The sequence below is a fragment of the Monocercomonoides exilis genome, assembly GCF_001643675.1.
Source record: "Monocercomonoides exilis strain PA203 chromosome Unknown scaffold35-1074681, whole genome shotgun sequence".
NCBI lineage: Eukaryota > Preaxostyla > Oxymonadida > Polymastigidae > Monocercomonoides > Monocercomonoides exilis.
Genome location: NW_027150580.1, coordinates 749,856 through 764,940, shown reverse-complemented (window position 1 = coordinate 764,940; position 15,085 = coordinate 749,856). Strand labels below are relative to the sequence as shown.

General features: G+C 35.5%; 5 protein-coding genes across 5 annotated transcripts; 1 reads left to right on the top strand and 4 right to left on the bottom strand.

Annotated features, from left to right (window-relative positions):
- Positions 1-840: 840 nt before the first annotated feature.
- MONOS_18654 (uncharacterized protein) lies at positions 841-2,630 on the bottom strand. Its single transcript, XM_067871693.1, has 2 exons — positions 1,835-2,630; positions 841-1,784 (listed from the first exon to the last, which is right to left on the bottom strand). The coding sequence occupies exons 1-2, from the start codon at positions 2,426-2,428 to the stop codon at positions 1,041-1,043; spliced, it is 1,338 nt and encodes a 445-aa protein (XP_067723975.1). The 5' UTR covers positions 2,429-2,630; the 3' UTR covers positions 841-1,040.
- A 1,386-nt stretch (positions 2,631-4,016) lies between these two features.
- On the bottom strand, positions 4,017-4,416 carry MONOS_17881 (uncharacterized protein). Its single transcript, XM_067870845.1, has 2 exons — positions 4,235-4,416; positions 4,017-4,173 (listed from the first exon to the last, which is right to left on the bottom strand). Exons 1-2 carry the CDS (start codon positions 4,387-4,389, stop codon positions 4,077-4,079), a joined length of 252 nt encoding a protein of 83 aa, XP_067723974.1. The 5' UTR covers positions 4,390-4,416; the 3' UTR covers positions 4,017-4,076.
- A 411-nt stretch (positions 4,417-4,827) lies between these two features.
- On the top strand, positions 4,828-6,089 carry MONOS_17880 (uncharacterized protein; the record flags this gene model as incomplete). The annotated part of the gene is made up of 3 exons (XM_067870844.1): positions 4,828-5,099; positions 5,186-5,268; positions 5,341-6,089. The coding sequence occupies 3 exons, from the start codon at positions 4,828-4,830 to the stop codon at positions 6,087-6,089; spliced, it is 1,104 nt and encodes a 367-aa protein (XP_067723973.1).
- Positions 6,090-8,323: 2,234 nt separating this feature from the next.
- Positions 8,324-12,458, bottom strand: MONOS_2835 (uncharacterized protein; the record flags this gene model as incomplete). The annotated part of the gene is made up of 2 exons (XM_067872789.1): positions 8,324-11,628; positions 11,672-12,458. 2 exons carry the CDS (start codon positions 12,456-12,458, stop codon positions 8,324-8,326), a joined length of 4,092 nt encoding a protein of 1,363 aa, XP_067723972.1.
- Positions 12,459-13,587: 1,129 nt separating this feature from the next.
- Positions 13,588-14,838, bottom strand: MONOS_2836 (uncharacterized protein; the record flags this gene model as incomplete). Its single annotated transcript, XM_067872790.1, has 1 exon — positions 13,588-14,838. The coding sequence occupies one exon, from the start codon at positions 14,836-14,838 to the stop codon at positions 13,588-13,590; it is 1,251 nt and encodes a 416-aa protein (XP_067723971.1).
- Positions 14,839-15,085: the final 247 nt, after the last annotated feature.

Here is a 15,085-nt window from a genome sequence, read left to right as displayed (position 1 = left end):
TAGAATTAGCATCAAAAAACAATCAACATAATTACAATTTTCAGACCTGAATGTTTTTTGAAGCTGATTTTCGCACCTCAGGTACCTCATCTCTACATAAGTGTTCAAACATTCTGAATCAAAAAAAACATTTTCAAATCAAAATAATAGGCAGAATGAAACGATTTAATCATTTGTATGACAGCACCTGACTAGTTCCGATTTTCCATATGTAAATAGCTTAAATGCTGTTGGTATTAAAAACGTTGATGATGAACGAGCAGTGTAATAATGAGATCTCGCCAATCTCTTGATCAAAGAGCGAAAATCTTCTTCTGTATGAGAATCCTCACAGTTTGAAATTAATGCGTTTAATGATGTGCAAGCCTTTTATTAAAAAAGCTAATTTAAAAGATTTATGCAAATACTGCAAAAGCAAACCCTTTCACAGACATCCAAATCCTCAACTGTGCAGAGGGGTTCTAAATACGGAAAAATAAGAGAAATTTTATCTTTCCCGCCAACATATTCACCAAGTTTTCCAAGTTCTTCAGCAAGAGCAAAAAGAATTTTATCTTCATCAAAGTAAAGTTCTATCCCAAGATTATTAAAAAAGGAAGGAAGGAATTATTTCAATTAAAAATTTGAGTAATAAATCTGAATTTAATAAATGTCACACTTTGTAGTTCTGGAAGGAGATGATTTAAAGTGGACTTTGGACCAATATGTTGAGCAATCGTGGAAATTCTTGAAACAGCATTAAATCTTAAAAATGAATCGTTATCATTAATTTCTTTTAGCAGCTCGACTCTGAATAATTCATTTTCATCCATTTACAAAAAATAAATATTTATTATATAACTTCATCACTTGATTTTTTTATTCGTTATTTTTCATTAAAATGAAGTTAAATTAAAACTTAATTTTAAAAAAAATATATTCAAAAAACTTTGACTTCTTCTTTGTAAAAATGTTCATAAAAGAAAATTTGAATTTTTTTTGATATTAAAAAAATATGTATTTCATTTCATCAAACATTAATACACTATAATCTTAAATATTCAAAAATAATCCCAATTATTTCTAAACTTAATGTAATAATAATAACTTTTTTTTCGAAAACTTGTGATTATATCTTCACATCCTTCTTCATCCAACTTTTCTAACATTTCCATTTTCAACACTTTTCTTTTCGCTTCTTCCATTTCATCATCCTTCTCCTCTTTCAATCGCTTTAAAACAATCATATAAAATCTCAAGAAGTCAAATGCGATTTTGTCATTCAACGTTGGTTGCTTAATCTCCAGTAAAACAGCATCAACTGCTCCTCCTTTCAGCAAGTCTTCAAGCTTCACAACATTATTTTCTGCCATTCTTCTTAATAAATGAATGCACATATCACTTATTTTTATGTAATTATCCCTTGCCGCTCGAAATACGTTTACAACTCTGATTAAAATCTCAACTTGTTCTTCATTCCTCAATTCGCAATTACGAAAATAAAGCTCCAACGTTCGGAGCCATATCGTTAAAGAAAACTCTTCTTTCGTATCTTTTCCTTTTCTTCTTTCTTCTTTCTCTCTCTTTAAATCTATACTTTTCATCAGCTCTTCCAATTCTCTTCTTGCATCTCTAACAAAATTCAGATCATTCACGATGATTTCTTCCAAATTTCCATCTTTAAATAATCGGTTAATCAAAAAAACCCATGCAGACAAATAGGCAAGTCGTGTAAGATTGTGATACTCCTGATGACATTTGATGATTTCTTTGATTTCATTCAAATATAATTCTTGCTTCAAATACTTTTTAAAAGAGAAAGAAATAATTTAAATCATCAAAAAAAAATTCAAACAATCAAGTTGCAGATACAGCTCAAAGCCAGCAGAGCCACTTCCACTTCTTTTTGAACCTCCTCGCTTTCCTCTTTCTTCAAGGCAACATTCAAAAGGCAAGGCACGCAAATTGAAAGCAATCCTGAAGAAAATATGTCGCTGAGCATGAGATAGCATTCGCAAAGATCAACAAAAATCCTTTCATTCTTTTCTTCTTTTTTCTTCTCTTCAATGATTATCATCTTTTCAAATCTTTCAGACAGCAAAGAATAACTAAAGCAATAGTTCCGTAAGTTTAAAAATAATTTGCAATATCCAATATGCTTCAGCAACGCAAAGACATTATCAAAATTGATTTTCTTTTCCTCAATCATTTTATTAAGTTCGTCGAAAAATTCGATTGTGAAAAAAGGGATAATTGCATTTTCATCCGTTTCTTTCATGGATCCACTTATTTCTTCGATTTTTCGTTTCTGCCCTTCCTCATCGTAATCTTCCAGTTCATAAAATAGTACTTCAAGCATCATAACAATATGTGAAGCCTGGCAATGCTTAAATGAAAGAAATGCACAAACAAAAATATTTTTCAGTCGGGAGCAACTCTCCAAATTCATCAACTCTTTTTCCAACAATAGAAGGATCCATTTTGTTCATAATTATTCGCTTTCAAATTGGAAAAGTATAATCTTACTTCAGATGTAACTTTATGAAAAACAATCGTTGCAAAAAAATGAAATTGCTAAATGAAACTAGTTGTTGGGAAGTGCCAATAAGGCAAGTGAATCTTCACTTTTCTCAAAAAACTTCTCCTATTATGGGATTAATGATCAATAACATTGAAACAAATTCTGAAAAGCAAATGAGAAATTATCCAAAAATACTGTGAACATTTTCACGCTCGTTTTGATAAATAAAAATGACAGACGAACTAGCATCTCTTTATTGTTTGTGGAAAAAAAGATTTGAAAAATTGGATTGTTTTTCAAAATTAGAATATCATTTGTTTCAAAAACATATTCGATAATGCTTTTGTTCAATCAAACTGTCAAAGTCATGGACTGAACATGAACTCAAAAAATAATCACATGATAATGAACGGGTTAAATTCAAAGAAAGAGAATGAAGAGGACTTGAATTATTCATTTCAAATCAGCAATTTAAAAAAGACAAGGAAAAAATTAACAAACTGAATAATTTTTGCTTCGACGGGTAAAACAGATCCGCAAAATAGAAGAATAAGATGATGATGATGATGATGATGATAGAGAAGAAGAAATGATGGAAATAGTGATTTTCACATGTACATGTTTGCATGAAAAGGTTAAGAATGGAAATGAGTCAGTTTTCATGAATATTAAGAAGACGAGAAATGCTGACAGCCTTTGCAGAGAAAATGGTATCAAATACAATTTGGTTGAAGAACAAAGAATTAGCAACCGTTTCAAGTGAATAACTTGGAGACTTTGAAATTGAATGAAATGGAAAAATATAGAAATGGTTTGATTGAGATGGTTAGATTGTTGCTGATGAAGCTAATGAAAAAGATGGAAAAGAATATCTTTCAAACGCTTATGGTTTTCAATGGCTGAAATTTGCTCTCTGTTCCGAATAGCTTATAAACGAAAAATATACCGATTTCTTAAAAAATGAAGCAAGATTGTTTTTTAGAAGAAGATGATGTTGTTGAAAAAAGAGCACATAAGAGAATTTAAAAAAATCCTTCAAAATCATGTTGTAATACTGAGGCAGCAAGATTTCTCCAACTTCACTTGCAAATATTATCAAGGTGCAAGATGAACATAATTGAAGCAATCCTCACAAGTTTCGTGATCCTTTCAAATGCATAAGTCAAAGCAGAAGCTGTTGATCTTCATTTCATCTGTTTCAATGGTTTAATGAAAAACAACTTGCTTCACTGATTAATATTCTAAAAATAGCGTGCGCACTTTTCAAATTGGAATGAAAAAGAAAGTGCTTCAACAGAAATTTCACTGAGCTCCAATTTCATTAAATTGCATAATTTATTTGACTTTTTTAGCAATAAATATCTTGCTTTCCATGTTGCCATCCACTTTCCTTGCCCAAAAAATATTCCAAACTGCTCCTTCTGCATTATGCTCCAAAATTCTATATAATTTTGATTGTTCCTTCTTTCAAAGAAAATCATCTTTTTGTCTTTATTGAAAAAAAAATTTATCTGAATTTTTTTTCTTCTTTATTTCAATGAAAACAATGAAAATCATGAAATTTGCGCATATTCCTTTATTTCCCAATGGCTATATAACAATCTGCACCATTCTCATCGTGTTGCTCCACAAAGCGGAGATTGGCCATTTCAACAATAAGTTGGATTCCTGAACTTTCGAAAGGATACAGATAGAAATATCTTCACAATCAATAGAACAATATAAATTACATACATTATGTCTTTTTGTGTTATTGATGAAATTGGTGTATTTCCCTTGGCCATCCAATTGACAAAAGTCATCAGGCAGAATTCCAAAAATATTGCATCTCCACCATTGTCTGTTGTCACACAGGAAATAATATTCCTAGTTCTACAGGTAATGCTCATTCACGGATTTCTCAATCTGCAGATGAATATTCCCGCTCAAATAAAACTATTCGATCTTTGAATCCATAACAAATAAAGAAATATACAAGCCGTTGACTTTTTTTATTATTCTTAGTCAAAAACGTCATTAAAATTGGGAATAGTATGTTTCCAGATATTTCATTGACTTCTTTGAGATTTTATTTGACATCCATTTCTTCTATCCAAACATATGCAAATTCGATATGAATGGCAAAATGACTTTGCTTTCAAATTCTATTTTTTTTCAAAAAAAATTATATTGGAGATGAACAACACAAAAAAGTTCACAGGTTCGCATTCATTGTTTTGTAGAATTTCAGATGATAGGTTTTCTTTCATTCTTTCCTTTTTATTGAAGAATTGCTTTCTGGGTTGGAAGATTTTTCTGAAATTGTGCAGAAACAAAAAATCATTGAAATGAACAAAGCTATTGATAGAATGGATGAAGAAGAACTGAAGTTCGTTTTCACAAAAGATCTGTTTGATAAAATACATCAAATGATTGAAAAAAAGAAAATGACAATGGAAAATGTATTATTATTGTTGAAGCATGTTGGATATTGCAAAGTGCTGAAAGGTGTGTGGAATCTAAGATTTAAAGAATCTTCGTTGAGGAAAAGATTTGAGAAGATGATTATTGATGAAGAAAAGAAGAAAGGAGAAATGAACAAAATGCTTTTGTCTGATTTGTGTGAATGTTTCCTTTCTTAACATTGCGGATATGATGACCTTCCAGAAACAGTAACTGAAATTTGTGTATCTTGTCTTCTGAAAGTTGCTTTGAAGAAAGAGGAAAGCGAGAAAGTTCAAAAAGAAGTGGAAATTGCTTTGCTTACGTTGAGCAACATCAAATATACGGTATGAGTATTCTATTTTATTTTTGAGGTTTTTTTAAATTTCTTTCTCTGTTTTGTTGGTTCCTGAAACAAGAGCTTTTCCTAGATGAAATCAAAGAGATCACACTTTATCATCAAGAGTGTAGCAATATGACACAGCTTGCATATCAATCGGCTTGGATGTTTTTATTGAACAGATTAAGGTACGATAATAGTTTGGAAGAAGTCATCGTGAATGAGCTACATTTTGGAAGAGAAGCAGCAAGAGAAATGGAAGAGCTGGTGAAATGTGTGGATTGGAAGAAGAAAAAAGAAGAAGAAAGAAAAGATACGAAAGAAGAGCTTATTATATTGAGATGGATACGAACCTTGGAGTTATATTTACTCCATTGCAAATTGTGGAATGAAGGAAATGCTGGGCTAATCAACAGTGTTGCAAATGTATTTCGAGCGGCAAGGGATAATTTCAGAAACATTTGCAGCCAGTCCATAAGTGTATTTGAAGCAGTAGCAGGCAACAGAGATATGAGAATTGATGGCTTGCTGAAAGGAAGAGCTATTGATTCTGTTTTTGAGGAGATACAGAGGCCAACATTGAATGACGAAATTGCATATGATGGCTTGCTGTTCTTAATGAATGTTTCAAAGAAATTGAAAGAAGAGGAGGATTGCAAAATGGAAGAAGCGAAAAGAAAGGCAACAAAAAGGAATACATTTGAAAAGTTGGAAGAAGAAGGATATGAAGATATCATTACAAGCTTTTGTGAAATATTAGATTTTCTAAAAGGAAAATACAACCGTCAATTATCTTTGGATATTTCTGATTATTTTGTAAATGTTTAGCCAAATTCTATTATTTTGGCTTTGTTTCTCAAATTTTTTATTTATTTTTTTCATAATTTCACAAAATTGAAGGAAAATCATTTGAATCTTTCTTTTATAAAAATTTTAATGTATCTCACTAAATATTGATGAAATAAAGAAATTAAACAATTACGAAAGATAAATTGTTTTGGCATTATCGTTTTTTTCCTCCCTTATTTAAAAGACTTCATCAAATCATGTGGATATGGGGCACAATTCTTTCATTTATGAAAAAAACAACAATTTGTTCCACACCTTTTCCACAACCATATCATGAGAGATCTTTCATTCTCATGTCAAAAAACCATTGGAAATTTTTTGAAATTGATAAATTAATTAAATGTGCAGAATGGAACAAAATTCAAAAAGCAGAAAATATCGTCCCATATGAAGGATTTGTGAAATAAATGTGAAAGAAAAGATAAAGAAACTTTCTCTTTGTGTTTGGTGATTAGATTGAAATGTCTAAGCAACAAAAGATAACTTGCTTTTTTCAATCACTCTATCTTTTACTCCTTCTAATGCGCCTCGTCAAAAAATCAAAAAGAAAATGGAATCCACAACTAGATTTTGCACTAATTGGAGAAAAGAAATATTTTCAAGAAGTGAAAACAAAGGGAAAAAATTCATTTAACTGAAAAAAGTGAACGAAAGTCAAAAAACAAAACAGTTTTTTATCTTCATTCAACATTTTTGTTTCCAAAAAGAAAAAATTACAAGTTTGCACAATTTTCATTCCATGAAACAGTTCCATTCAAAAATTGGAGAATGAAATATACTGATTGTCATTCTCGAACTGACATTAAAAATTGTGGAATAAAAAAAGAAATGATGAAAAGAATCGATAAAATGTGTTTAACGAATGGGATACAAACGTGTTGTGATGAATTTGATAAGAAAAAGTTGAATGTTTATGTGAATATGATGATATCCTCGTGAAGCAGGTGGAGATTGTGAAATTATCTCAGCACTGATAGATGAATGAAATGTTGAAGAAAAAAGCAGTGAGTGAGAGAGTTTATTGAATTGCTTATGAAGAAGAAGAAGAAGAGCATGCAGAAACAAACACCATCTGATGTTCAATGTCCGCCGTCTGCTTCAAATGATCAATAAATTGAATTGGAAATAAATTGGTTGTTCTGTCAAAACATGATAATGATTCTCCAAAAAAACACTCAGTGAAAAGAAAGTGCCAAATCCATTTCTGTGAAAGTGACTTGTCTCTCTTTTCTGTTGGGCTTATTTCAAAAGTCTTTTCCATTTAACTTTTTTATTCTTTTGCCATCTTCTCTTTGTTTCATTCATCTGCGTTGATGTGAAGGTCAGAAATGTTTTCCAAAAAAAGTTTTTTCAAAGGCGATGTCTTTTCGAATAATGAACAATAGAATGGATTTTGTTCAGATTAACTCAGTTTTCGCTCATTATCTATCCTTAAGAAAGAAGAAGAAGCGAAAAAGAAAGTCAAACACGGCTGTTAACAACAAAATATGAAGAAGAAGATTTTCAAACATTGGGAATATAATTCCTCTCTCTATTGGAGTGGCTTGTGGTGATGTTGAGCTGAATGAGAAGAAGTCTGCAGTATTTCTAGTGGAATAATTTAAAAAACAACAATCACAAACATTTTAATATTTTTAGAAAATCCATTTTGTGTGTTGCATGAAACAATCAAAGACCATTGAAACATTTCTGATGCAACTGGCGCGTTTTCAGATGAAAAGATGTTGATGAAGGTGAAATTTTCGACTGATGAATTTTCACAACGTTTTCATGTCGATTCAGCTGAACATGCACTTTTTATTCACTTTTTTCATTTTTTGACTTCTCAGTTTGTTTAATCTGGGTTCGCAGACAAAAGTGCTACATCTTCAAAAAGTTTAGAAAAGAAAAACGAAATTCAATTCCTTCTCTTTTATTTGAGATCACGATCTATGGGCCATCGCCCAGGATCAATGTGGTAGCGATGTGAGGGTTTATGCATTTGTTTGAAAAAATAAGCGTTTTAAAAACAAATAAACGCTAAGAAAAGGAATTGTGGAACACAAGAGAATGTTAAAAACTTATATATAAAAGAGGGGTTGGGAGTGAAAACGGTGGTGGGAAAAAGAGAAGGAATTGAATTTCGTTTTTCTTTTCTAATAAAAGTGCATTAGCACCTTTATTTTCAAGAAAAACATCCATTCAATTCCTTCTCTTTTATTTGAGATCAAATGTTAGTTGGGCATTTCTGATACCATCATGACTACAGCTTTTGACACTTTCCATTCCTTCTGAATTTCTTCTTTCTTTGATTGAGCTCTTGTTCTGATAATAAACCTTTTGTCATATTCTGTATCCTCTCTTCCATCTTCCTTTGGTTCTTCAATCTTCGAAGGCTTTATTGCTTGGGAGAAATCTGTCGCTTGGTTTCTGTCATTTCTTTGTCTCATATTGAACTGCTTTCTCACAATTGCAACCTTCTTTTCATCATTGTTCTGTCTTTCTTTCATTCCTCTCTGTTTGTCTTCTTCAGCACGCTGCGCCTGCTTTGTCGTTCCTTCTGATGATGAAGCAATCACCCTGCCCATTGATGATGCCAAATCCGCCCTAAAGTAATGTTTAACTAATGTGTTTGTTTGTGGCGAAAGGCGAGCAAACTTTGCAATCTGCACCGGAGGAATACCTGCCATTGTCAAAGCCGAAATCGAAGCTGCCTTGATGGAATATGGAGTGAATGTGTCTGGTATCCCTGCGTTGGTCAGTGCTTCCTTGGCAAGTTTGCGAATCCCTCCAGCTGTCAATGGGGCAAAAGTGTTTGTATTTAGAAGCAGACTGTTTGTGTTTGGGTTAGCTTGTTTCACTCTCTCCCATAAGGTCTTAATCGCGAAAGCAGGACAAATAAGTGGCAACTCTGGTAAATACGGAACGGCAATCTCTGTGCGTGTTTCCGAAGTCTTCAGTCTCGTGTCAAGATATATTCCTTCTTCTTTAAACCTTGAATTTCTCATGTCTATTCTCTCAAGCTCTGTAAATCTGCAGGCTGAAAATAACATTGTTAACACAATAACCTTTATTGTCAGTTGCTTAAAGCTCAATGTCTCATTCGGTCCCTGATCTGCGAAATACTTCAACAACGTCTGTGGGTTCCAAATTTCTCTGTTTTCCTTCTTCTTTGATCTGTTTGTTCTTCTGAATGCTCTGAATAGCATCTTTATGAGTGGGATATCTCCTAAGCACGTATTGAAAACGAGACTGGAATAAAAAGAAACTGCAGCTCTTGTTATTTGTAGGCACGTAAGCGACATTCCGCCATTTCTAAGGGATAAAAATACATTTGCGCAATTCGATGCCCAATCGAAAATATTGTCTGGTATTTCTTTGTGTCCACATTCTTCCCATTGCTTTCCAAAATGTGCAAAGCCAAAGAGGTATCCTCTCCATGTTGTCTCCGCTATTCCCTTGCGGCATTCCTCTGCAAGATTTGTTGAGAAAGCTTTCTGCTCCAAAGCGCGTTTCCACCATTCTTCTCCGTCACGCTGTATGGATTCAACAACACGATCCTCAACCGTCCTGGAGGAAGACTGGCATTCGTCCATTGCATTGAAGGGCCTTTCCGTAAGACTTCCTTCTGCAGCTTCCAGTCCCAGCTCCTGTGTGGTATCGACTTCAAAAGAGCGTCCCAGTTCTGGCCTCTCCAGTTCGGCAGGAGTAAGATCACTTGTGCTTTCTCCCTCATCGCTTTCTGAATCGTTGGTACAATCAGCGGCACAGGAGGGTGAGCCAAAACAACTTCGTCTTTCCATGGAACTATGAGACCATCCTCTGCAATCGGACTGTTGATGCCACACCATCTCTCCAACTTGTGATTGTGAACTGCCGCAAACGCATCCAGTGTTGGTGTCCTCTGAGCTATCTTCAGAATCTCCGGCAGATCTTCTGCTCGCACTTCGTAATCCCCTGCTCTCTCTAGTCTTGACAGCGCGTCTGCCCTTGTGTTCTTGATGCCTGGGATGTGTGTGGCTCTCATCTGTATATGTGTTTCTTCCTTCCATCTCCATATCTTTCTCAGCACGGGTCTCAAGTTCTTTCCTGCATTCCATCTGTTTATATTGTAGACAACCGCTGTGTTGTCCGACCTCAGATGCAGCCGACTGATTCCGTTCCTCTGAAGCGCTGGGCCAAAATGGTTGAGAGCTAACCACACCGCCATTAGCTCCCTGCAATTCGACGATTGTTTCGTAAGTTGCTGTGGAAACCGACTGTGCGCGTCTAACAGTTGGTTGTTGATTGACAGCGTAGCACCCCACGCCACCTCCGATGCATCTGTTGTCATTACTGCCTGTGGGACAAACACTGGAATCAGCTTGCGTCGAGGGCGTGATTTCAATATCTTCCTCCATTGCAGAATCTGCTGTATAATAGATGCGTTGATTCTCATCTGTCCGTTCCATCCTTGCAACTCCAATCCTTTTTGTAAGAGGCGATACATGGAATGCAGCCATAGGGAAGCGTCTTGCTGAACGAAACGAATTGCGCTGAGTTTTCCAATGAACGAGGCGAGATCTCTTATTCTCACCTTCTTGGCTTTCACTGCTTTCACTTTCCATTTGTCCACTTCTTTCATCAATACAAGTCTTCTGTCCTCCGTCAACTGAACCTCCATCATTTCCGTGTTCCATCTGTATCCGAGGTAAACAAACTCTCTGCTGGCAGATAGGTGGCTTTTTTCCTTGTTTACTAGCAGCCCAAGCGACTCTAAAAACTGCACAATTTCCTCCGTAATTCTTCTTAAATGCATTTGATCTTGATGTAATATGAGCAGATCGTCCAAATAGGCTACCAACCGCACATGCCATCTTCTTCTTATTTCCTTCGTCACTTTCCTCATCACATGTGTGAATATTCTGGGTGCATCTACGAATCCGAAAGGCATTCCTTTGAATACGTAATCTTTTCCGAGAAATCTGAAAGCGAGATATGGTTTGAGATTCTTTGAAACTGGGAGAAGATAATACGCCTGATGAAGGTCTATTGTCACTGCCCAATCTTCTTTCAGCAATATTCTCTCCACTGTTCTCTCGTTGTCGCATTTGAAATGCGTTCTGAGGACCGCTGCATTCAAACGACGACAGTCTAAGATCTGTCTCCAGGTTCCGTTCTTCTTCTTGATTAGGAATACGTTGTTCCTGTGTTTGACATCTTCCTGATTTATCTCCTCCACTATTCCGTTCCTCGTCTGTTCCTCCAACAAATCCTTGAAGGCTCTTCTGTGCTCCTCGCTTGTTCGCTCGGCTCCATCTCTGTACGACATCTTTGAAAGTTTCTCTCTTTCTCTTCTGTTCTTCCACATCGCTTGTATCCCATTTCGGATCAAATCTCCTCCTCCAATCTCTTCCCATGCCTTTAAAAACAGCACGGTCCTTCCTCCAATGATCTGATCTGGCTGCGACTCTTTCTCCGTAGCTTTCGTTACTTCCTTTAGAGACCCCGACTCCGACTGGCCCATCCTGCTGCTTTTGTTCGGCTTCCATAGCTTCTCCTTCCTGAGAAAGAGCGGGGCCTGTAACGAAAAAACTTCTGACCTGCTCCTCCTTTTGACGGCGCCTTAACTGGACTGGCTTCATAAAAATCCCTTTTTTCCTTCTTCGCCTCAAGCATTGCTTCAAAACTCCTATATCTCCTTCGCGCACTAGCCAAATCAGTTTCTAGCTCCGATTCTTTCAGGATCTGTTCTTGTCTCGCTGTCAACAGTCCAGCCGCCGCTTCCGCTCTCATTTTTTCCGCTGCTTTAAACCCGAATCGCCCTTGAATTCTTGTATTTCTGGCCTCCTGGAACGCTTTTGCCGTGAGGACAAGCGCATCTGAAGCTCTCTGTCGTGCGCTCTCTTTGTTGGAATCTATTTCGGCTAAGCAAAACATTACGGCTTTGAAAGCTTGACATAGGCACGTTTCCTGTTTATATCCTGCATTGTCTAGAGCATCGTTGAACCAGTTCTTGGATTTTGTAGCTGGCGGAGGCTTTGGAGGCAATAAGGGGCTTAAATCGTGTAATGAATATTCCTGTTGAATTCTTTCAACTGAAAAAATAGGTATCTGAATGTCGAGTAAAGATTTAACGGGATCCTGTCCAAAAACTTCTACAAAAACAGATGCTGCAGCTTCGTACATGTCTTCTTCTTCTTCTCGTCTGCTCTTTTCTTTATCTGAAGGCTGTGTTGAAGATCCTGTCGGCTGGCTGATAAACGGCGGAGAAAGGAGCTGCGGCTGCGATTGGACGTTCATCTGGCTTTGCGCCCCACCTGGCAGTCCGGCTGCTTCGGTCGACGGCGTAAGTCCAGGAAATGTCGCGAATTGCGAAGATTGCAACATTGATCCGATCGTGGCGATGGCCCATAGATCGTGATCTCAAATAAAAGAGAAGGAATTGAATGGATGTTTTTCTTGAAAATAAAGGTGCTAATGCACTTTTATCATCAGATTCAATCCATATTCTTTTTCTTCTTCTTTTTCTTTGATTATTGTCTCTTTTTTCTTCAATCGTCCTTGTGGGCAAATAAACCTAACATTATTTTCAAGTTTTTTATTCTCTTTCATATTTTTCGTTTCTTCTCAAAAGAAATGCTTTCTGTTTTATATTTTCACTTTTGGATCAACATTTTCTCCCACGATATTTGTTCAACGCTTTCAAGATTGAATGCATGTTTGGATTGTTGGAGATATTCAGATTTCTGTCTTTTCTGTTCTTTGCCTATTTCATTCTTCTTTCTCCACTTTTTTCTTTTATTAAGAAATCATTCTGATATTTTCATATCATTGCTCAACCCTCATTTTTTGGCTGCAATTTTTTCAACTTTCTTCATCCAACTTTTTTAGAATATGAATTTTTCTTAAACAATATCATATATCATTTTAATGTTCATGTTCCTCTTCATCACCTTTTTCTTCCTTTCCCTCTCCATTCTCCACATTTTAACTTCTGAATGATCTTTTTCTTCATTCAGAAATTTTCAGAAATTTCAACATGTATTCCTCTGATTTTTCATTTTCAAAAAAAGAATTCCAATCGTTTCAAAATGTCTCAAAAGCGTTTGAAAAAATTTTGGCAGGTGTGTGTTTTCTTTTTTTTGTGAGACAAACTTAGGAGTGATAATCATTCTGATAATTGCAAGCAAGTTAAATATCACAGAAAAGGTTGGTTGTTTTCTCTGTCTGAAAAAAACGTTGAAACTTTTTTCAATATTTTTAATATTGAATCACTGCAGAATGATAATAATAATAATAATAGTATTCTTTCTTTTCCGTTTATCATATATGATGTTTCATATTTGATGAAACAAGAAAAAGAAAAAGAAAAAGAAAAAGAAAAAGAAAAAAAGAAAACGAGAAACGTTTCAATAAATACGAGTGATAGTCGAAAATCTCGTTGAGTGTTCAAGAGATGTTTTTTGTTGTTATCTTGTTAAAGACACATGAAAATAACAACATTACAAGTTTTCCATTAAGAACAGCAACATGTCTTGAAACTGACAATCATAATAATTGCTCCCATAACAACACCAACGATAAGGTGTATGAGATCCACCACAAAATCTGGTGAATTTGATTTTTTCACTTGATCCATAATCTCTGTTCCCGTACTCATAACTTGCTTGATAACCTTTGTGAATTCACTATCTTCTCCATCGACCAAATTAACTTCATCGGAATTGTCTTGGGCAAACTCAAATGCATCTTCTTGATCTCTGAACTCTTCGTAATCTGGTGCAGAAATGAATAAAGATGTGGCTGTTGAACGTGCAATGTTTGATCTGTCGATATCCAAATTGTTTGCCAATGGAAGTTTCAAGTGAGACATTGCCTCTGGCATTTTCACAAACATTGCCCCAGATTTTCCATTTGGTGCTGTGCACGATTTAAATGTGCATTTACTGCTTCTTCCGATGTCTGCTGTTGACTCTTCAGATACAAGAGATATTTGCAAACCTCCCACAGTTCTTCCCTCTGAATTCACTTCCGTCATGTTCATTCCCTCAATGACAACTTTTGTTGGGTTGTGAATCCGATCTTTGATGTTGATTGCAGCTCCGTTGAGCACATTCACCTTGCTGATTGCAACTCCAAACAATGAGACTTCGCTTGCTCCAATGAAGCTGAATGGAGAATTCGAGAATGTCACTGTTTCCTTGTCATCTTTGCATGTCACTGCATTCAGTGTTGCTGTCCCAGCTGTGACCCTCACAAGATTGTTCGCAACCAGATTGTCTCCGTTGACATTAGCAACAGCTCCATTTTGTTGTTTGGCATTAACCCTCACAAAACGACAATCGCTGATTGTCAATGAAATAGAATCAGATCCTGCACTGATGACTGTGTATTTGTTTGATCTTGATACTGGAAAGTTGAATGCCAAATGCTTGAATTCAACATGTTTTGCACAATTGAACAAAACTGATGATGCTGAAACAGTGCAGTCAATTGCTGTTTCAGTGTTTCTGTATCCGTTGCTCTCTATTCCTTCAATGGTTATTCCGTGACTCTTGTTGAATGTGATTGGCTCGACTGTCAGCGCAGCAGCATCATCCACCACCATCAAATGGCACTCTTCATTGTCTCCAAGCAGATCATAGGCACTTTTCAATGAACTCTTTTCATGATCGATTGATGCTCCACTGCTGCTTTCACTCCCACTTTGCTTCACGAAAGTTTCTGTCAAGCCAATTGCATCTGCATCTTGAGAGTGAGTCATCATCGCAACTTGGATTAAAACGAATTTCAGAAACATTCCTTTTGATGTTCAATTGTCTGTGTTTCCACTGATCGACACAAGCATAAATCGAACACATATCAGTCACAAACTATGGTGAACGAAATTCAAGAGATCACATGGAATGAGATTGAATCAATGTTTTGAAATATGCAAATAGCTCAAGTTTGAAAAATCAGATTGAAAAACTTGATAATCAAATTCATGAAATGAGAAATGACTCAACTTTGTT